Raw genomic sequence first — 22,723 nt, 5'->3', positions numbered from 1 at the left:
AAGTTCTTACATCTGAAGATGAGTCCAGGGAGTTTCACGCATTGTATCGCAAACTGGAATGCATCCAAAGTGGGCTTCCCGTATGTGAAGAAATCCCATTGTTCAGCAGTCATCTTGTCTTCCCCAAAGCCAGACTGAGCCTAAACCTTCCTTAGGACCTTGAAGGAACAGTTTAGGAGTTTTAAGGCAAACAGAAGGGTGTAGGAGGAGGATTAAAAAAAAGAAAGGAGGGTGAGGTCTCCAAGCCCTTGCTCTGTAACCAGACCACTTTGTTTCCCAGACAGAGCCCCTCCCTTCTTTTAAAACCTGACTTTGCCACCAGGTAATTGACCAGACTATCCTTCTTGGAGTATTCAAGCCAGAAGGACATAGGAAGCTCAGACTTAGATCCCAGCCTCAAGAAGCCTCTGAGAACAAAGAGGATACCAGTGGCCATATCTCACATTCATTCATTCATTCATTTATTCATTTATTTATTTCATTCCATATCTCACTTTTAAAACTGAATCTGAGATCATTACTGATCCAGGGTCATTTTGCTCTGGTCCTATAATTACCCTTGCCTCAGGTGTGCTTCCTGAGTCTACTGGGACAGAACAAACCTGCAGTATTTTCCCAGAGAATCCGTTTTCTTTCTTCTTTTCTTTTTTCTTTTCTTTTCTTTTTTCTTTTTCTTTCTTTCTTTCTTTCTTTCTTTCTTTCTTTCTTTCTTTCTTTCTTTCTTTCTTTCTTTCTTTCTTTTCTTTCTTTCTTCTTTCTTTTCTTTCTTTCTTTCTTTCTTTCTTTCTTTCTTTCTTTCTTTCTTTCTTTTCTTTCTTCTTTCTTTTTTTAAAGATTTTGTTTATTTATTCATGATAGTCACACAGAGAGAGACAGAGAGGCAGAGACACAGGCAGAGGGAGAAGCAGGCTCCATGCAGGGAGCCCAACGCGGGATTCGATCCCGGGTCTCCAGGATCGCGCCCCGGGCCAAAGGCAGGCGCCAAACCGCTGCGCCACCCAGGGATCCCGAGAATCCGTTTTCTTTGGAGATTTGGGGAAAATTATTTGAAAGGATTACTGCTATTAAGACAAATATGGGTATATTATGGAGTAGAAAATCCCTATTATCTTTCACTAAAAAGGGAGATTTTAAAAAAATTTTGCCCTGATAACCTACGCCCCCAGGCTCTCAAGGGTACATCTTTTACTTCCCTGATACCATTAAGGAAACTTTTGCTGGAAAATTTAGAAAAGTATTTTTGCCAGATGGAAGAATTCACTGTAGACAAAGGTTACTTTTGGTGAATGAAGGACAACTAAGGGGGATTTCAAGGTTTATACTGTGCAGTTTTAAATCTCTCCTCTATAACAAGAAACAAAAGACAAAAAGAAAAACCCAATAAAACATAAATACATGTGGTTTCTGGGGGACAAAATCCCAAAGTGCTACTGGATGGATGATGTAGTGGCCTACAGCCACTAGTAGCAGGCACATTCTGGGACCCAGCTCTCACACACCCACACCAGAATCTGAGGGAAGGAAGGCAGACGTTCACCCAGGATGAGCTCACTCAGGTAAAGTGGCCCAGTGGGGAATTCTGAGAAGAAAGTGCAGAAAAACAACAGAGCTTTTGGAGTCAGAAACTGTGTCACAGTTGTGAAGCCTCGGGCAAGTCATTCTCTAGACTTCAATCTCATCTTTAATATGGCTTTAACCCTGCCTGCAGGGTACTGTGAGGATGCTATAAGCCAAGGTATATAACACACCTAGTGTATTCTAGGTACTCAACAACTATCACTCCTTTCGAATCCCCAGCAGTGTAGCAGAAAAAAATCTTTCAAAACATTGATGGGAGTGGAAAATGATAAGAGGGGTGGCGAGGGATGAGGGCCCAGAAACCAGGATACCAATTATAAACTGGACTCAACTCAGCAAGTGTGGCCACAGGTGCAATAGGCAGCAGGCCTCCCTGAACCATAAATACCATATGCCATGGTGGCTGGAGGCAGCACTGGGGCTCAGCCTTTAGACCATGTGATTACACAAGAAAAGAAGGAGGCAGAGAGGCCTTTTCAACCTAGTGTTTAAAGACACACAGCAGAGTAAGCATTTTAGTTATTTTTAGTTAAAGAAAAACAGACTTTTCCAAGGGTAACAAAGTGAACTGAAGGTCAGATGGAAGGAAGCAGGGTGTGTGGGCTGTTCAAAGCTCTTGCTCCAAAATCTGGAGGCGAGGAAAGAAGGTCCTCCCAAGAATTCAAGGGTGACTGGCCAGCAGAGGGATGACTTTGATGACTTTGGGCACTGGATCAGTCTAAGTAGGCTCTAAGGTGATTTCCACCTGCTAGTTGGTTGACATAATTAATATTATCACTCTTAGGGGCTATTACATTAAGGAATGACGCAGGAAGCCAAGAGAGTGGCTTATTCAGTTGGATTCTGAATCACAATCAGGAAATAGTCTTTATCTGCAAAAGAGAAAAATGAAAAAATGAATCACTAAATCATTAAATCACCGAACCATAAAAGGAGAGGGAAACAATAAAAAGCATCAATGCTTCCAACTGTTGGGAAAACAGAAGATGAACCTGCAAGCTTCCCATGGGGGCTTCTGCAGTGTGGCTGCTGGGAAAGCCGAGCCCCTCCCACCCGCAGCAATGCCCTGCAGGGGATCCTCTTTTCTAATCTTCATGGTACCACATGGTGCCAACAGGAAGGTAGGCATATCATCCCTATTTTCTGGGTAGGAAAACTGAGGTTCAGAGAATTAATTAGTTAATTAATTAATTATATTTTAATTTTTTTAAAACCCCAGAACATGTGTGCATATCTGAGTCTGATTCTTTTTTTTTTTTTTTTAAGGATTTAATTTATTTATTCATGAGAGACATGGAGAGAGAGGCAGACACAGACAGAAGGAGAAGCAGGCTCCATGCAGAAAGCCCAATGTGGGACTTGATCCCAGGACCCCGGGATCCCAACCTGAACCAAAGGCAGACACTCAACCACTGAGCCACCCAGGCGTCCCCAGGCACCCCTAATTAAGTTTTTTATTTTAATTCTAGTATAGTTAAAATTATTTACATTTTTAACAAGTTCCCAGGTAATGCTGATGCTGCAGGTTCTGGGACAACCACGAGATTAAGGTTGCTCTTCATTTTATTTTAGAAATTAGAGAAGCAAGGCATTTCAATTTTGTCCACTTAAACCACAAACATTTATCAAAGCTTCCATATGCCTAGCCCTGGGACAACCACTTCTCACATGGTACCTCAGGAAATCTGTTTTTGAGACAGATACTAGTTTTCTACTTTGAGTCTCAGAGTTAAATGACTTGCCCAAATCAAGGCAAAAACACTAGCTACCAGGGTTTGACCCAGAGGCTCTGAATGCCTCTGGTCTGCCCTCTGCTGAAGAGGGGAGAAATGGCAGGACCTTGGCCTTATCTGCTTTGTGTGTGCGGATTCAAACCTAAGTTTGCTTCTTCCCATGACAACAGGCTGTTGCAGATAGGAAGAAACAGATTTCATAAGACTAACAGTTCCATGGCTAAAGCAATCTAAGTTAAAATCACTTACAAATAAAAATAGAGATAACTGACAAGCCACCAAAAGAAACAGACACAAATAGCAATACTAGTGTCTTTTCTTCCAAATACCAAGCTCTAAATTCAATAATATCATTCCAAGTACTTTGTAGGAAGCACAGTGTTAAAGCTTGCTATGCTGCACTACCCAGGCTTTATATTAGTGAGGTTAATAACTGAAAAGCAAGTCTGTCTTAAAATGTCTTTTCACATGGGCTATTCTGGGCCAGGAGAGGGTGAAATTTGGTTCACATATGGAGGGCCAAACTGTCTGAAACTACTTGTTGCTATTTGTGGTCCAAGAAGCAGCTTCTCAGTTTGATCAACTAGAAAGATCAGATGGGAATAAAGAGACGGTGGACTTCCTTCCTGGTCAGGTTGTTCCTTCCTTCGAGGTTGTTCCCATGGTGTGGAGTGCTAATTACGGTTCTCGAAGGACCAACCTCAAACATGCAGCAACTAGGCCTATTCTATGCTGGGGGCTGTCCCTGTGGGGCTTATGCTCTGTGAAAGTCCGAAGGTAATCTCATCCTAATGCTTCAGAAGCTCTGATAAGTAGCTCCTGCCCACAAGAGTTCTGGCATCAAAATCCTACGTATATACATAAATATATATTTCTTTTCCCCCATATCAAAGTGGGTGTATCAAGGTGTCAAATCATTGATTTTCATCCTAAATACCTTGTTCCACAGACATTCCTGACTCCCATCCCCACTGCTCACCCCACTTCTTACTCCCACAGTGGGGTGTCAGCAATGGAGGGAGATTTAGGGAATCATTCATATATTTACTCATTGAATATCTGTTAAATGCTTACTATGTTCCTACAAATATCTGTTCTCTTGGAACTATTTAAGTGGGGAGACAGACTTAAAAATGCAGATGAGCAGGCTGGTTGGCTAAATGAAAAGGCAAGATGGAGCGTTGCCAGCAACAGGATGGCATGTGTGAGTTCCCAGAGAGAAAAGCTGAAGTCTCTTGAAGCTCTGAAAGGTAGCAGGGTGGCCAGAGAAGTAGTAAGGGTATTCAGAAGAAACACTTGCTGTGTTTAAGGCAACCTCAAAAAGTCACAAAACTCTCAGTATTAACAGAATGTATGTGTGTGGCGCTGTGAGAGTGCAGGTGTGAGACAGAGTGAGTGAGTGAGTAAAAGTGACAGAGTGTGCATGCCTTCCCTCCAGGCCTTGTGTGTCACTCAGGAAGAGTCCAGCTACTCCATCCTCACTTTCACTAACAGAGCTGAGGCCCTTCTGGGCCTATGAACCCTAAGGAGAACCTCTAACTTGGGAGTTGCCAATCCTAGACTCAAGTACCAACCATACCCATTAACTGTGAATGCCTATGGGTCCTCAAGGGCAGGCTGGAGATGCCTTTGCTGTTGAGCTGAGAATGGACGGTTAGGAACTTCCAGATGACTCTGCCATTCCAGAGGAGACATTCTTGGAAGCTTTAAGTTAAGAGAAACTATCCTTGGAGAATCTAATTTGAAAACCACATCATTTGTCCTTGCTTCACAATGTGTGCCCTCCTATGGGCACAAAGTCTGCTCTGATATGCAAGGTCAACAGAGAGACCATTCCTGGCCTAACTTTTAGGGAAGTAGAGATTTGTGTAGCTATTCAGCATGAAGTCTTAGGAGGGATGTGAGTTCAAATATTTCCAAATCTTTCTACCCCACTCAGAGCCAACTCACTCAATCAGATGGGGTGTCTCAGGAGATCAGAGCAGTATAGTACCATACCTGACAATTTACAGATGTGGAAATAGTGGTTCAGAGGTATTCTGTGACCTAAGGTCACACTCAAAAGAGGTAAAGCTATGAAAACAGATTTTGTCTGCTGCAATCTGATTTTCCTCACAGAACCAGAGGCATTATAATGGGTTGGTAAGTAATGCATCAAACAGTGATTAAACTGATAAATAGCGTACTGCATGTTTTTGGAATAAATGCTTCTGAGCTTATCTTATGTTTTTCTCTGTGATCAACCTGCTGTGTCCCCACACCTCTAGGAAGTATCCCTGTGACTAGGTCAATGGTTCTCTCCTTTGTATCCTTCCAAACAGCCAGAATAGGCTGGAGGAGGCCTAAAAAAATAACCAATACTGTTCTGCTACTGGGGTGGTTGACTCATCAAATTACCCTAGAATTCTGTAGTCAGCTTCCTCATCATCTGTGTTGCCAAGTCAGGGACATTTAGCATCCCCAACCTCCTTATTACCCAGGCCCCAATCACAATCATACTACCTCTTGCCTTAAAAACTATCACATAGTTAAGCTTGGTATTTGATGCCTCTTCAAAATTAGACCAAATGTCTCACCTCTCATTCCTTCCTACACATATTCTGATGGCCTAGACAAGCTGCACTGCAGCCTACCTCCATCATCACGGGCACATTTAACTATGTGGCACAGCCAAAAAAGAGAGAGGGAGGGAGAGAAGTAATAATATAAAAATAGTCCTGACAATCTGTCCACCACTCCAGTCTGTAAATGTGAGTAAGGTGATGCAGGCCAGGACAAGTGGCCCTGATGTTCCCTCCTATGGCCCCAGTCCTTATGGGCTCCACCCAGGAGCATTTCATCATCCTTCAAATGATCCTAAAGACAGGTATAGTTTGTACTACACAGCTCTCACATGCAGGCCAAGCACTGCATGAGAAACAAAAGCAGCAATCTGTTCCAAAGCTGAAGGAAAGGATAGCCATACTGGGCCTAGAAAGACAGGACTATACTTTAGAAGTGGGCAGTGTAACATTTTTTCAAAGATAAAATGACCACACAGTATTTTTGTCTTGTGCTTTGGTTTCAAATCACTGAATGCTTTTTCCTTCAAACATAGCTTTCCCACCCCTCCAACTTGCTTAAACTCTTTCTTGTGCCTTTTAGATTCAGCTCAAATGTCCCCTCTTCTGGTAAGATCTACTCACATCTTCCTCTATGTTCCATGAGACCATGATTCCCCTCTGTGGCCTGGACTTTAGTACAGGGTCTGGCCTAGAGTCACACTGAAAAAGTGTTTGTTGGCGATGCCAGCCAGAGACTGGCCAGGCAGTGAGGCAGTCAACTGTGTACTTTCAATGCCTTAGGATTTTTAATGGCACCTGTGGGGACATCAATGTGTCAAGCCTCCCAATAAGCTACCCAGAATATGCTGTGACAGTCAGCTCCCAGGTGGGAATGTGGAACACCTCTTACCTGGTGCAACCATAATTTCATTTTTCTTGGAGCGAATTCGAAGGAAGGTGAGGTCATTCTGGGGGTCAATTTCACGCACGGTGCTCCGGGCCTTCAAGATGAAGTTGTGCATGAGGTTAGCATACTGTGTGGTAGTGGGATTGTCCATGGTGCTCTTGATGGGAATGCCTGAGGGGAGAGCAGAGACTGAGTAGGAAGTTGGAACTCCTTTCTGCCCAGCTCTCCACTCCACACCCTTAATTCAAGAGTACAGGACTAGCAGTTACAATCAATGCCACTATTTACTGAGGGCTTGATACACACAGTACTGAGCACTTTAAGTATGGTAGCACCAGTCCCTAGAATTACTCTGGAGTGGTGTCACCATCTTCACTCGCCAATGAGGCACAGAAGCTTTGAGCCATCACACAGCAGATAAGCATGGGGCCAGGATTCAAATGCAGGCCTGTTGGCTCTACTGCTGGGCTCCTTCCATAGTGGCATACTGCTGCTATGAGTGGCTGCTAGCAATAAAGGAGAGACTATCATTTAGGATACTTAGAACCTGAACAAAGAGAACAACTCTTGTAAATTTGTAAATACTGAAAAGTAGGAAGAAGAAAAAAAAAAGTCAGTCTCTGACAAGACATTACCATTACTAGTGTATTGTTCCAGTTTCCACCAAGGGAGGCTTAGGGCCCAGCTCTAAACATACTGTCTATATACATGATTGTGCCCCTCAAATTAAAGCCTGTTTCTCTGTCTGCATATAAAATTGTAAACAGTACCACTATTGCTTTCAAAGAGCCCAGAAGTGGTCAATCCATAGAGTTAATCATTCCTCTATTGTTGGTACCTATGCTGGATTTTTTACTTGATTACTACGCAGTGAACACCACTGTGTGCCAAGCCTTTTCTGTTTTGAGGACTGTTTCCTTGCAATGATGTATTAAATAGACCTCCCTTACTATAGCCATCAATGGCTATCATCATGGAGGTGAAAAATAGGGCTAAGCTTGAGCCACCTCAGGACACAACTGATTCATCAGGTGTCCATGAATCACCATGACATATCAGCAGAAGGTTCCACTGAGGAAACTGGTAGGCACTTGTGACAAATGTGGCACAAGTGGCTCCTCACACAGAAGTGGCTAGATTTAGGGGCCCATGCCCCTGCTGGTCTGGCCCACAAGTGACCAGCTTAACGACTGGCCAAAGGCAATTTACCCTGAGGCCTACTCACAGGTGTCAAGAAACTGGCCCAACCTTGTCTTCTTAGGGCATAGGAACATGAGAGTGTGCAGAAGAAGACACAATGGCAAGAGAAGCTGAGTCAGAGAGGCTGTTTTGAGCCAAGTCAAGTCATAAGGACAGATTGTAGTGATGACTAGGTCACTAGGACAATGTGCCCACCAGGATCCCAGGAAGCCTCACTCCGTAGCAGAACATTCCTAAGGATGGCAGTATGAGCAGCTGGGGTAATGACTAAGTAGGAACTCTGAAATCTGGTGATCTGGACTTAGACCCTGGCTCTGCCCCTTCATGGCTGTATGTGGTCTTAGACAAGTGATTTAATTTCTCTAAGTCAATTTCTTCATCTGTAAAATAATGCTTGTGCTATGAGGATTAAATATGGCTAAATCATTTAAGAATGTTTGGTAAGGAGAGTACAAATGTAATGTTGGCTTGTTATCAATGTCATTACAAAATAAATCCCATCCCCCAGATAACTTGAGGGGCCAGTCTCAAGGCCTTGTGAAGTCTGGATGATCAGAACTCTTAGGCTTTTCTTATATACCACAAGGCCACCTTCTCTCAGGTCCCTCTGCCTGGAACTTGCCTTCCTTCCCCATCTTCTCATGATTCCCACTGATCCCTCATATGTCCATTTTCTGGAGGATCTACCCACCCCTAGATGTGGTCAATGCCCCCATACTACTGTTCCACACAATTTTCCTTCAGAGAAGTTTCCTCTGGAGTTTGATATCACACCATTATGGAAGTGATCATTAGAACTATAGCTCCCAGGGCCAGGACCAGGTCTGATTTGCTCACGTTTGGTATGTATGTATGTATGTATGTATGTATTCTAGACACAGAGAGAGAGAGAGAGAGAGAGAGAGGCAGACACACAAGCAGGCTCCATGCAGGGAGCCCGACGCAGGACTCGATCCCGGGACTCCAGGATTGCGCCCTGGGCCAAGGGCAGGCACTAAACCGCTGAGCCACCCAGGGATCCCCTACTAACCATTGTCCTTAAAGAGACTCCACTAAGCATTTATTGCAGATGGTAAATGAGTGCTCTCAAGGCCTCCCTAAGCAGGTCAAATACTGTCATGAGTTTCATCACATTTCTACTAAGTGAGAGGTGTATAAAGGAAACATGAAACTAACCAGTTGTTACCTTACTTTATAAACAAAAAAACCCCCACAGAGGTGGTGAAGAGCTGGGACAGGGACTAAAACTGGGGAGAATTTCAAATAAAGACAAGAGATCAAGTCCAGATTCACAGGATGTCAGAGCCAGGGACACCATAAAGATAGCCAAATGATCACCTACTCCAAACTTCTGCCTTCACAAATGGGACCGTGTGGCCTGCAAAAGTAGCTGGTCACGAGGGAGCAGAATTTCTAACTTGGGGCTCAGATTTATCAAGACCAAGGTTGTATAGCGAGGTCCTCCCAGCAAACCCAGCTTTGTCAATCAACAATAAAAATTGTTAAAAATAAATATTGTTAACAATATTTAACAAAGTAGTCCTCGCCTTATCTGTGGTTTCACTTTCCGTGGTTTCAGTCACCACATCAGCTCAGGTCTGGAAGCAGATGATCCTTCTGGGTCAGGTCAATAGTAGCCTAACACTGTCTCACAACGCCTGTGCCATTCACCTGACTTCACTTCATCATGTAGGCAATTTTATCATCTCACGTCATTACATGAAGGAGGGTGAACACCATATAATAAGGTATTTTGAGAGAGAACACATTCACATAACTTTTATTATTCTTATTATTTTTAATCTTAAGATTTTATTTATGTATTCATGAGAGACACAGGCAGAGGGAGAAGCAGGCTCCATGCAGGGAGCCCGACGTGGGACTCAATCCCAGGACTCCAGGATCATGCCCTGAGCCGAAGGCAGGCACTAAACCGCTGAGCCACCCAGGGATCCCCTATTATTATTATTTTTTAAGATTTATTTATTTATTCATGACAGAGAGAGAGAGAGGGAGAGAGGGAGAGAGGGGCAGAGACACAGGCAGAGGGAGAAGCAGGCTCCATGCAGGAAGCCCAACGTGGGACTCGATCCCAGGTCTCCAGGATCAGACCCTGGGCCGAAGGCAGCGCTAAACTGCTGGGCCACCAGGGCTGCCCTAACTTTTACTATAGTACACTGTCATAATTGTTTTATTATTAGTTATTGTTAATCTCTTGTTGTGCCTTATTTATAAATTTAACTTTATAAGTACATATAGGAAAAACCATAGTATACATAGGGTTGGGTACTGTCCTTGTTTTAGGAATTCACTGGAGTTTTGGAATGTATTCCCCCATGGATAAAGGGGGACTACTGTATTTATTAAGCACCTACTATGTGTCAGCACTGTTCTAGGTGCTGGGGATATAGTAGTGAACACCAGAGATAAATCTCTGCCTTCACAAAGCTTACGCATTGGGAGTCTTTTATGTTGCCCCGTGTGAGTAGCTGAAGTGGTCAGGAAATGCATCCTGCAGGAAAAGGCAACTGAGTTGAATCATGGAGGTAGGAAAGCCCTGGAGAGGATAATAGGAATCCCTAATTAATCATCCTTCACGGAAGCTTCCAGAGAGCTTAAAGTCCCTATAAAACAGTGAGTTCTGACCCATCCACAGCTGGGTCACTGACCTTGGGAGGTTACCTCATTTCTCTCAGCTCTGGGTTTCTCATCTGAAAAATGGGCAATACCCCTGGCCTTGCAGGGTCATGGTGTGAAATGTAAATGAGACAATGAAGTGGAAACTCTGTAAATGGGACAAAAATTAAAAATAAATAAATACATGCAATAATTGAGCATTTATATATGGCAGTTTACTGTATGTTAGGTACTGTTCTGAAAGCTTTCCTTAGGGGCACCTGGCTCAGTCAGTTAAGCATCTGCCTTTGGGTCAGGTCAGGATCCCAGGGTCCTGGGATTGAGCCCCATGTAGGGCTCTCTGCTCAGCAGGGAGCCTACTTCTCCCTCTCCTCCCAACTTGTGCTCTCTGTCACTATCTCTGTCTCTCTCAAATAAATAAATAGAATCTTAGAAAAACAAAAACTAAAAAAATAAATAAAAGCTTCCCTTAAAGGAAAGTAGTAAAATTATCCAAATTTTGCAGATGAGGAAACTGGAACAGAGAGGTTAAGTGACTAGCCTAAGACCACACAGGTGACAAATTAAGTAGAGCCAGGATTCAAACCTAGGCAGTTTGGTTCTGCATTCTATATTCTTAGCCACTGGGTAATACTGCCACATTAAGTATATGAAAAAGAAGTGCTCACTAGTATCCAAAAGGTAAGCAATTGGTGCTATATTTTCCCAATGAAAAAGCTCAAGTTTGGGGGCAGTTTCAAGGCAAAAATGAAGGCTGTGGTTTGCAAATGCTAATGGAGGCCTATTCCCTCCCCAATTGGGGTCAAAATGCCCAGTCCTAGAAAACAGTCTTTCTGGGTGATAGACAAATAGTCTTTCAGATCTTAGAGTAAGAAGCACCCAACAGAGACTACCTGTATCAACCATTCCACTCATGGCAGCTGAGGTCAGCTGAGCCATAGCAACCTGAGCTGGGACCTGTTCCTGCCTCCACAGTGTCCTGAGGGCCCCCAACCTCCTGCCTGTTTTGACCACATAGTGTAATGAGAGTTTGACAAAGCTGGGGAGCATTCACTGCCTAGTTCTCGACAGGCCAGCATATGTTTCTGTAGACAACTTGGAAAACCAGATTTTTTTAAAAAGATTTTTATTTATTTATTCACGAGAGATAGAGAGAGAGAGGAGCCCGACGTGGGACTCGATCCCGGGTCTCCAGGATCAGGTCCTGGGCCGAAGGCAGCGCTAAATTGCTGAGCCACCTGGGCTGCCCGGAAAACCACATTTTAACTAAGGGTGCCACTTCTACTTTTTCACCCCCAGTGACTTTCATTTTGCTCTATTTAAGCAGGCATTATTGAGAATTCTGCCATTCTAGAGACAAGGCCTAGAACAACAACACATACAGAGCTCTCGGAGAGTCTTGAGCAAATCAGAGCTGACTAAATGCACTGCACTAGAAAATGAGGGAGCCCAGCTGGGTGACTCTGCCCATGGCCGGGGCCACAGACCAAGCAGCTACTCTGTTCCTTCACAGTATAGTGTGGGAGGGAGAGCACAAGTGCATTCAGACAGACTTGGGATGAAATCTTGGCTGTAATGCCAGGCAATCAATTAAAATTCTAGGCTCTGTTTTTTCCTACTGCAAAATGGAGACAACAAGGCTGCTTCATGGAATGGGAATAAATGAAACAATGTTTGTAAAGGATGGCCTGTGGTCTGGCACAGAACAGGTACGTGATAAATCTTAGTCCTTTTCTTCACCATGTCTATTGCAGATTGGGAAAATTAGTATCTGTACTCTTCTAGCTGTTGAAATAATGCTATAGAAGAGTAAGCAGAGGCACCTGGGTGGCTCAGTTGATTAAGTGTCCAACTCTTGATTTTAGCTGTGGTTATGATCTCATGGTTGTGAGATCAAGCCCTGAGTCGGGCTCCATACTGATTGTGGAGCCTGCTTGGGATTCTCTTTCCCTCTACCCTAACCCCACCATCCCCTAAAAGGAGGGAAAAGTTATAGGCATAAAGAAGTTGACCAGAGTATTATCTAGCGAAAAAAGTAGAAATAGCCAGCACCTGGCTGGCTTAGTGGGTAGATCGTGCAACTCCTGATCTCAGAGTCATGAGTTAAGAGCCCCACACCAGGGGTAGAGTTTACTTAAAAAAAAAAAAAAAAAAGGTAGAAACCATATAAATGGTGGATGGCTGATAAACATTGTACTAGCAATTAAAAAATTTGCTTATGGGGATGTTTGGGTGGCTCAGTAGTTGAGTGTCTGCCTTCAGCTCAGGGTGTGATCCTGGGATCCGGGGATCAAGTCCTGCATCAGGCTCCCCATAGGGAGCCTGCTTCTCCTTCTATGTCTCTGCCTCTCTCTCTCTCTCTCTCTCATGAATAAACAAATAAAATCTTTAAAAAAGCCCAAAACAACCTCATGAGTAAACATATGCAAAAGAATAACAATTATAAAAAAAAAAAAAAAAGAATAACAATTATAGTAATTATGACCAAAAGAAGATGTACCTGGGCAAGCACTAAAAAAAAGCACAGCATAGTAAAAAAGTATGATCTGTCAGGCAATGGGACTGAATGAATTTTTCCTTTTTAAACTTTGTAATTCCAATAATAATAGTGCTAGGACACTGGAAGTGTTTTAAAAAGGGTAAAAATTACATCCTGTACATGAAGAGGCTTAGTAAACAATAAGTGTCATGCTATGTTTGGGCTGTTTTCTCAGGGCCTGCCTGTGTATAGGTCATGGTCAAAGGGAGGGTGTACCTTCTGTGTTCACCACGATGATGCCCTGTACTCCCTTCTGGCTCTGAAGTCGCTTCAGTGTCTCCTCCACCTCTGCCTGCCAGAGAGAACAAGATCCAGGTTAGGAGAGGCCAGGAGGACTGGACTAACTCCCTCATACTCCTGACAGATTAATCACACATCTGTCTTTCAAAACCAAACAACACCCAGGCACCTGGCACCTCCTTAAGGCTCCCCAGGCCTGTTTGGAGTGGTCCCTGGGCCATCCCTAGCACTTAAACCATTTGCTCACAAACCCCAGCATGGGGTGGGGCTACTCCTGGCCCTTTGTGCACTAGGCACGATTACCTTTCCCTGCTTAGCTATTTGGGAGCAGAATATAAATACCATTCTTATGAGTATATATATATCCACGACTCAACTCACATATTTGGTACACTTGGGGGACCGGACACTGATGATATGAAAAAAAACAAACAGTGATGTCTAATAGGAAGGAGACTAAGTTGTCATTTGTGACCCAAACAGCACAACTGAAAATACTCCAAAGGAAGAAAACTGACTCCATGAGGATAATAAACTCAGTGACTCAGTAAGGTAGCACCCAAGTCAGTGTAACATATGGCATATAGCCACAGGAAATATGCCTGGGGAAGGGGCTCATTAATCCAGATTCTCCAGATACTAGCACATGGCATTTGGGTCCTCAATCTATCATGCCAGGTCTTCTATATTATTATCATCCCCATCTCTTTTACCCTTCCTTCAATTCTCCATCTCCTTGCTCATACCTCCCTACCTCCACATCTTTTTTACCCTAACAAGGAAATCCAACAAATTCTTTTAGGTCATCAAAGATATTACCTCTTCCATAAAGCTCTTACTGATTTGCAACTCTGGAGAACTCTGCCCACTTCTGAGTCCCCAAACTCTTCACTGTACTTCTTTAGGAATGCGTTAGGTACTGGTTTACTTAGAGTTTCTACAATGCTCTGCAGAATAGGAATTCAATAAATAGCTGCTTAACTGAACTAGGCCTAACTCTGTGGATAGAAACTGGCCTTAAAGTGTGCTAGCTCTTAGAAGGCCCCTTCCAAACCAGTCCAGAATCCAACTAGGAGAAGCTACTCAAAGGCTGAGTCAGATTATGTTGAAAACAGACACCATTTGCCTAAAAAAAGTGGTTCCCTACCCCCAAGCACTAATGAGTTGGCCTGGAGGGGAGGAGCTTCTAAACAGTGATGGAAAGAGCACAATGAATTATTGTTTTTCTAGTAGGCACAAAGCTGACAATCCAGTCACTACCACCCACTTCCCAATGATATAAGAATACTCAAATGCCACAGAGAAGAGCAAACAAGTTCCTTCTACAAAATGGCAAATAGCCTGATGCCTCATAAATCTGGAGCCTGAGTAAAAGGACCGGGCTAGCTCTGTGGACATGAACACAATATAGTGGGTCATGCATGTATGAGGTCATAATTTACTCAAGACTTTCACTGAGCTCCTATTTAGTGCTATTCTGGAGAGGAGGGGTAAAGTGAAATGGTGGTCAATATTACACAGTATTCAATCTGACCCGGTAACTTTCCTGAAACTCATCACAAGGAAATAACTTAAAAGAATACAGCAAGATGTTAGCCACTGTGACATTTGCAGTAACAAAAACCTGAAAGAGCTAAAAATGCCTAATAATTAGGAAAAAAAATAAATTATAGAATGTCCATTCATACAATGGTGATGGGCATGGTGATCAGAATATTTATATCACCACAAAAGGTTTATGACATAACATTAAGTGAAATCAGCTAAATGCAAAAATAAAATGCTTGATGACGGTAATCACATGAAAACAGGCAAGGCAGGACTCTGAAAAAAAATAAAAGCCAGATCAAGAGCAGGGAATTATAGATAAGGTTTTATTTTCTTTTTTTCCCCCAAAGCAATCTCTTTTCTATTATATTGTTTCCATTTAAAAACTTTTTAAAGATTTTATTTATTTATTTGAGAGAGAGCAAGTGAAAGAGAGAGAGAGCTAGCAGGGGGAGGGGGAAAGGGAGAAGCAGGCTCCCCGATGAGCAGGGAGCTCACTGTGGGGCTCAATCCCAGGACCCTGAGACCATGACCCAAGCCAAAGGCAGATGCCTAACTGACTGAGCCATCCAGGCGCCCCTAAAAACATTTTTGATGGTGTCAGTTGGTTAAGTGTCCGACTCTTGGTTTTGGGTCAGGTCTCAAGGTCATGGGATTGAGTCCCGCATCAGGCTCTGCACTCAGTGCAGAGTCTGCTTGAGATCCTCTCCCTCTCCTCCCACTTGTGCCCTCTCTCTAAAATAAATAATCTTAAAACAAAACAACAATCCCAAAACATTTTTTTAACCCTTCTCTATGTATGTAAGAAAGAGATCTCTAATATGGGGACCACAGGGTTCTGAAAATGCTCAACACTGACAGCTCAATGTGCAATCAACCTAGGGAAAGTAAGAAAGCTAAAAATCAAAGGAGTCAGAATAGAGTCTGAAGTATTCCCTGGAGGTTGGAAAGTGGGGCTGAAATGAAAAAGATGAATACTTCACAACTGCTATTATTTCAGCACCACTGCAGGGTACCTTCTACGTGCCAGACATTGTTTTAGGCCTGGGGATGCTATAGCAAAGAAAATCTTTTTTTTTTTTTTTTAATTTACGATAGTCACAGAGAAAGAGAGAGGCAGAGACACAGGCAGAGGAAGAAGCAGGCTCCATGCACCGGGAGCCCGATGTGGGATTCGATCCTGGATCTCCAGGATCGCGCCCTGGGCCAAAGGCAGGCGCCAAACCGCTGCGCCACCCAGGGATCCCAGCAAAGAAAATCTAACAAAAACCTCTACCTTCATGAAGCTGACATAGGGGGAGGGGAAGACATCAAAAACAATAACAACACAAGTAAAATATAAATGTCAGATATAGTAGGGAAGGGGGATCTGAAATGCAGGGGCTGATGGCAATTTTAAATAAGTTGGTCAGAGAAGTTCTCACTAAGGTGATAGGTAAGTAGAAATCTGAAGAAAATGAGGGAGCTAATGTGGATTTCTAAGAAAAGTGTTCCAGACAGAATGAAGAGACAAGTATAAGCTCCCTGAAGTAGCATGTTTCAGGGCTCAAAGGAGCCAGTGTGGTTGAAGTGCAGTGAGCCAGATGAGAAAGGTAGCCAGGGTCAGATTAGATTTAGCGGGTTTGCTAGACCACAGCAATGACTTTGGGTTTTTTTTTTTAATTTTTTTATTTATTATTTATGATAGTCACACACGGAGAGAGAGAGAGAGAGGCAGAGACACAGGCAGAGGGAGAAGCAGGCTCCATGCACCGGGAGCCCGACGTGGGATTCGATCCCGGGTCTCCAGGATCGCGCCCTGGGCCAAAGGCAGGGGCCAAACCGCTGCACCACCCAGGAATCCCTATGACTTTGGTTTTTAATGGGGATCATATAGGGACCCACTAGCAGGTTTTGAGGTGAGGAGTGACAAGATCTGATGTTTTAAAATAATAGCTCTGATTGCTGTGTGAAAAGACTGCAAGGGGTGCAAACATAGCCTGCCTGAGCCTGGGCCCTGACACGCTGCTTCCTCTGAAGGAAACAATCTTCTTGCCTTCACTTACTGCTTGATGTAACTAACTCTCAACTCTTTGGATTCAGCTCATGGGCCTTCTGTGGGAGACCTTCTCCCCTCTTCTGGGTACCCCTGGCATTTCTGCCTTCAGAGCACTTACCACAATGGGACGTAACTCTTTATTCCTCTAGACCCAAAGCACCCCAAGAATAGGGACCTCTTATTGTCCCACTACTTGGCACAGTATAGACTCAACAAACACTTAAGGAACAAATAAGAAGCATTTCTACAACTATGTTTCACAAAAACCAACCTTTTCAAGTATAGGAGGGGGGACATGGCCTAATAGTACCCAGGGTAAACAAGAGCTAGGGTCTAGGTGATCCTAAGTTTAATGAGAATCCACCACCAAGATCTGGCTGCTTAAAAAGTAAACACACACCAGGCACCTAGGTGGCTCAGTGGGTTAAGCCTTTGGCTCAGGTCATGATTCTAGAGTTCTGGGATTGAGTCCTGCATGGGACTCCCTGCTCAGGAGGAGCCTGTTTCTCCCTATCCCTCTGCCCCTCCCCGTGCTCATGCTTTCTCTCTCACTCTCAAATAAATAAATAAAATCTTAAAAAAAAAAAAAAAAAGTAAACACACACCAAGAAAACTGAGGACATACAATTAACTATATATTAACCTGTTCCGTACCTGCTAAAGGTCAGATGTTGGGATGAATGTTTTCAGACACCTCTCTCATCTGAACCTTCCATAGTTAGTAGGATCTCCATTTTACAATGAGGAAACGGAGATCCAGAAAGAAGATTTGGAAGCCCAAAGACACACAGCAGGTCAAGAAAAAAGCTGAATATACCAATGACCACAAATGATGAGGTCCCTGCCTGCAGGGAACTTACATTCTGGTGAAGAGACATTCAAAAGACAAGAAACCAAAATTCCTGTAGGATACAGGGACAGGGTTGGGGGAGCAGGGGGAATATACTTTGGCTAGTGTGGTCTGGAACACCTGAGGATGCAATCTTTAAGAAAACTGAAAGATGAGAAAGAAAAGCACTCTAGGCAAGGCACTGAAAGCAAAGGCAGTGAAGTGGGAACAAGCTGGGCATGTTCAAGGAAGAGAGAGGGCTAGTATTGCCAATGTTTTTTGATTCTTTGCTAATTTGATCGGCAAAAATCATATAACAGAAAGTCAACTTTTCTGTAATTTTTAAGAATTATCAGTGAACATGTTTATCTCTCTCATTATTGAGTCTTTTGCTTTTTCTACATATCTATTGATTTTCAAAAACTTTTCTATGTTAGAAAATATAAGACTTTTGTCTAACAAATACATGGTTTAAAAAATATTTTTCTGTAAGACAAGAGAATAGTCTTTTCCAATCTGACCTCTACCAGTACGATGGGGCTAGGCCTGGCTGAATTGGGATGATGAGGTCTCCAGAGACAGCAAGGCAACAGCTACCTGTTGGATTCAGGACTAACTGCTTAAAACAAACCTCAAGTTCAGCCCTAAAAGAGCTAAGAAGAAAAACTAATATTGTCAAAAAGTCACAGGCAGCAACAGGGACATTTACAGATAGGAAAGGACAGTCCTAGGCAGGCATCCAAGTCATGTCAGCTCTAGATCAAAGTTGGTTGTTCCTGCAGAGCTAGCCAACTGGTACCAGAAATATCTGAGTGGATATGCAATCCCCAGGGTTGGCTCACACCTCTAACTTCCTGTCCTGCTACTAGAGAACCCAGCTAGTATCCTCTGCATTTTGGGTCATAAGTATTACTAACATGAGTGTCTGCATCAGGCAAGAAACAAGCCTTCTGAGTTCTTTAGTTCCCAGATGTGTGTTGTTGACAGACATAAAAACAAGTAGCAGTAAAACTCCAGGATTATTGACTGGTTCAGCATAAAAGGAGTAACCATCAGAAGCAAATGATTCACAAAGAAACTGCGACCCACCTGACTGCTAAGCATAAACATTTTAATTTGTATAAAACAAAAATGAATCAAAAGGATAGAAAAACATCTGCATCTAATGTAAGAAAAGAGTAATTCCAAAACATCACACAAAATGATCAAGAAAAATAAAGTCTAAAAGTTGGTAAAATAGAAAATACACTTAAGAGAAATTACAGACAAATAGAAACATGTTCACCATTTCCTGAAAAAACAGGAGACATTTCATTTCATTCCTAAAAAATGAAAAATTATAGTAATAATGAGGTATCTTTTTAAATCTGGCAGTTATGGCAAAACTGATACAACGGCAATTCAACCTTTTGGGAAAGCTATAGGACAATGTTACTGCAAGATCCTATGTGTTGGTCCCTTGTCCTCAGAAGTTCTTTTCCTGAGAATTTCTCCTAATGGGATAATCTAGTAAATTTTTTAAAAAAGAAAAATAAACTGTACACATACGGAAGCACTCATCACAGCATTATCTCTACTTTTTTTTTTACATTAAAAAAATTTATTTATTCATGATATACACCCACACAGAGACAGTGACATAGGCAGAGGGAGAAGCAGGCTCCCCGCAGAGAGCCCGGTGTGGGACTCAATCCTGGAACTGGGGGATCATGCCCTGAACCGAAGGCAGATGCTCAACTGCTGAGCCACCCAGGCGCCCCTAACATTATCTCTACTAATGAAGAACTAAAAGCCAGAGATTTGGGTGCAACCCAAATGTACACCGGGGGAATGGTTTCTCAAATTATGGTATAACTATTTCATTATTATGTAGTCCTAAACTAATTGATCACAAAGATGACATAGCAACAAGGTTAAATGTCTTTGGACATTAAGACCAACAAAAAGGAACTACAATGTACATCTTGAAAAATAGGCACATATGAACCAAGAGGAAGGAGAACACACAAAGATGAAAATAGTTATGTGGTGAAGTAAAAGCAGATAAAATTATGGATGATTTTTATATCACTATTCTGAAGGACAATTTGGCAGTTTCTACCAAATTAAAAAATAATGCATGCCAGACAGAAGTAAGACTTCTAGGAATCTGTCCTATATCCTACATAAACGTTAGCATGAGCACACACATACACAGAAAGACAACAGTTACTGCAGGGGTGCCTGGGTGGCTCACTCAGTCAAGCAACCAACTCTTGATTTCGGCTAAGGTCGTGATCTCACGGTTCTGGGATCCAACCCATGGTCCAGCTCTGGGCTGTTGGGAGTCAGCTTGAGAATTCTCTGTCCCTCCCCCCACTTATATTCTCTTTCTCTCAAATAAATAAATCTTTAAAAAAAAGGCAACAGTTACTGCAGCATTGCCTAGAGTGAAAAACTGCAAATCACCTAACTGTATTTACCACAATGGAATATTAAATAGCCCTTAAAAAGAGTGAAGATTTGTATATACTACCATGGTAAAACGTTTGGTATTTTTAAGTGAACAGAGTAAGCTTCAAGAGATCAATCTCTCTATATATAGCCTAAAATACACTTAGTATGTAAAAACATATATGTTCCAGTTTCATGTAATAAATAGCTTAGATGTAAATCTGCTTATGTACTAATCAAATCTAGGGGGAAACATACCCAAGTGCCAACAGTCGGTTACCAGAGGGGAGTGATTTGGGGACTACATGCACTTTCTACATTATATACTTTGATACTGCTTGGAGAAGTTAAAATGGACATCTAAATATGCTTTGCTTTTATGAGTATAAACACACAGTATCCGGGTACAGGTTGCAGTAAGCTACCATTTATGTCTGAAAAAGAGGGAGCATATACATGCCTGTATTTGCATGTAGATGTGTAAGAAACTAACTTTCAACTCTGGAGACTGAGGCTGGGGATCAGGGCTGGGTGGGAGACTTATTTTTCAGTTAGATCCTTTCAGATTATTAGTTATTTTTTTTTTTTTTTTGGCTGTGTGCAGGTATTATCTGCTAAAAATTGATTTTTTTTTTACAGTTTAAAAAGTGATGTGAAAGATGAAGTCACATACGTTTGAAGCATTATTACATGTTTTTAGTGATGTGAACACATTCTTTGTAGTGTAGTAATAAATGAAAAAAAGCAGAGTCCACAACTGTACATTCAGTAGGGGCTAAACTATTTTAAGCAAAAACGGAGACAGGCTAGAATTTGTCTAATTAGAAGTGCTTGCCTCTAGGTCATGGCACTGTTCCTTTTTCCTTTTCCATTTTTCTTGTGGGCGTTACGTTTTTAAGTAAGAGCTTTGATTTCACATTTCAGGAGTCTCTTCAAGCTTTTTGCAAGTCGGGAGGATGAAAACCACGAGGAAACAAACTGAGAAGGGCATAAAGAGCCAACAGTTCCTGCCAGCAGGGCTTTGGCATGGTCAAGGGCGGACCCCGCCGGTTTCTGATTCATGCACCAAGTTCCAGACGCTCGAAAGAACCACAGGGACAGAAAGGCGTCAGTAAAGCTTCTAGGGTGGAAATCACCCTCCGCCATTTCCTGAGGCAAAGGATTTAGTTCCACTCGGTTTTCGATTCCAAGTATATCAAATGGGGATAATGGTCGTATCTACCTCACAGCGCTCCTATGAGGAGGGCCAAGATACAAAAAGCAGTGCCGGATACAAATTAAGCTTCCAGAAACCTTATCATTATTGTTATCACGCAACAAGGCTCGGGACGCTGGGATGCAGGGGCCTATGGGCCAGCTTCCCCATCTTGGTCAGACTCTCGCCGAGGCCCGAGCTCTGGCTTCCGGTCTAGGGTCAGTGGGATACGGTGGCCCCGCCTCGGTCCCCTCGGTCCCTCAGTCCGGGTCTGCAGGCCCGCGCTGCCCGAGTTCCACCCTCCAGTTAGCTTGGGCCCTGCCCCGCCCAGCCCCCCAGATTCCTGGCCTGTCACTCTTGAGACGCCCCCGGAGGATGGAAGACCAGGCGCAGGTGGTACTCGGCCACCTTCCGGCCGCAGCATAAAGCTCCAGGCAGACACTCACCATTTCCAACCGATCCCGTAGCTCCGCGACGCCGGCGCTCAGTCCAGGCCTGGGACCTTTCCGCGCCTGCGCACAGCACCTGTCTAAACGGACAGCTCTGGTAGCCTATCAGGAGCCAGTAATGGGACCGGGCAGGCAGGCGGGGCTTAGCTTCCCTAGGGCTCGTAGGGAATTTGCCTGGCGCTGTACGAAAGTGAAAAGCGGAAGAGCGCTTCAGGTATGGAAAATTCCCAACTCCTGGCGGAAAGATGCTGGTTAGCGGTGTCAGAAGAGGATTTCGACTCTCAGCCGAGGTCTGAGCTGGCTCTGGGAGCTCTGGGTGGACGGCGGTGAGCGAGTATGAAGGCAAGGAGGGAGGTTTTGCTGAGACCCCCTTTGCGCCCTGATGAAGGCAAAGTAAGGCGCCGTGTCAAAATGCGCCAAAGGCGCGGTAAAGTTGGGGACGGGGACTGGAGTGCGTCTCTGGGATCTCCAGAGCGATCCCCCTTGGGAATATTCCAGGCAGGTTCTCGGAGTGGTTAGGGCTAGCCTGGGAGTACTCAGGTTTGGGACTCCGAGTTCAGCTCCACCCCTGGGTTACCCTGGAGAAACCACTTTACATCTCTGTGCTCCCTCATTTTCTCACCTTTAAAAGAGTGGAGCTTTCTTCGCAAAGTCCTACGTTGTCCTATTTTCTGTTCTTTAGCCTTTGTTAGAAAACAAAATTCGATGGAATAAATTTGAAGATTTAATTGGCTTTATTACACAAGTCATGAATCGGGCAGCATCCTTTCTAAGAGAGGGAAGCTCTGCTGAGCTATACAAAGACTTTTAATCACAGAGGGCATAAGAAAAAGAAAGCAATTTATCAACAAGGA

At 43.4% G+C, this 22,723-nt stretch overlaps 1 protein-coding gene and 1 long non-coding RNA gene across 5 annotated transcripts in view; one reads left to right on the top strand and one right to left on the bottom strand.

Moving 5' to 3' along the window:
• Window positions 1–439: 439 nt before the first annotated feature.
• Window positions 440–22,014, bottom strand: DYNLRB1 (dynein light chain roadblock-type 1). Of its 2 annotated transcripts, none has more exons than XM_077872825.1 (4): window positions 21,867–22,014; window positions 13,354–13,429; window positions 6,765–6,932; window positions 440–2,450 (listed from the first exon to the last, which is right to left on the bottom strand). In XM_077872825.1, exons 1-4 carry the CDS (start codon window positions 21,867–21,869, stop codon window positions 2,407–2,409), a joined length of 291 nt encoding a protein of 96 aa, XP_077728951.1. In that variant the 5' UTR covers window positions 21,870–22,014; the 3' UTR covers window positions 440–2,406. The 2 variants fall into 2 exon arrangements, with proteins under 2 accessions (XP_077728951.1, XP_077728950.1); XM_077872824.1 differs by lacking the exon at window positions 21,867–22,014 and adding an exon at window positions 14,197–14,220.
• Window positions 21,642–22,723, top strand: part of LOC144298226 (uncharacterized) — a 35,810-nt gene continuing 34,728 nt past the window's right edge. Inside the window, exon 1 of one of the 3 annotated variants that reach the window (XR_013365168.1) lies at window positions 21,642–22,159. This is a non-coding gene — a long non-coding RNA (uncharacterized LOC144298226). The remainder of the gene's footprint in view (window positions 22,160–22,723) is intronic. The other 2 variants (XR_013365170.1, XR_013365169.1) reach the window with 2 other exon arrangements.

Source organism: Canis aureus, chromosome 26 (assembly GCF_053574225.1).
Source record: "Canis aureus isolate CA01 chromosome 26, VMU_Caureus_v.1.0, whole genome shotgun sequence".
NCBI lineage: Eukaryota > Metazoa > Chordata > Mammalia > Carnivora > Canidae > Canis > Canis aureus.
This window is presented reverse-complemented; position numbering and strand designations above follow the sequence as displayed.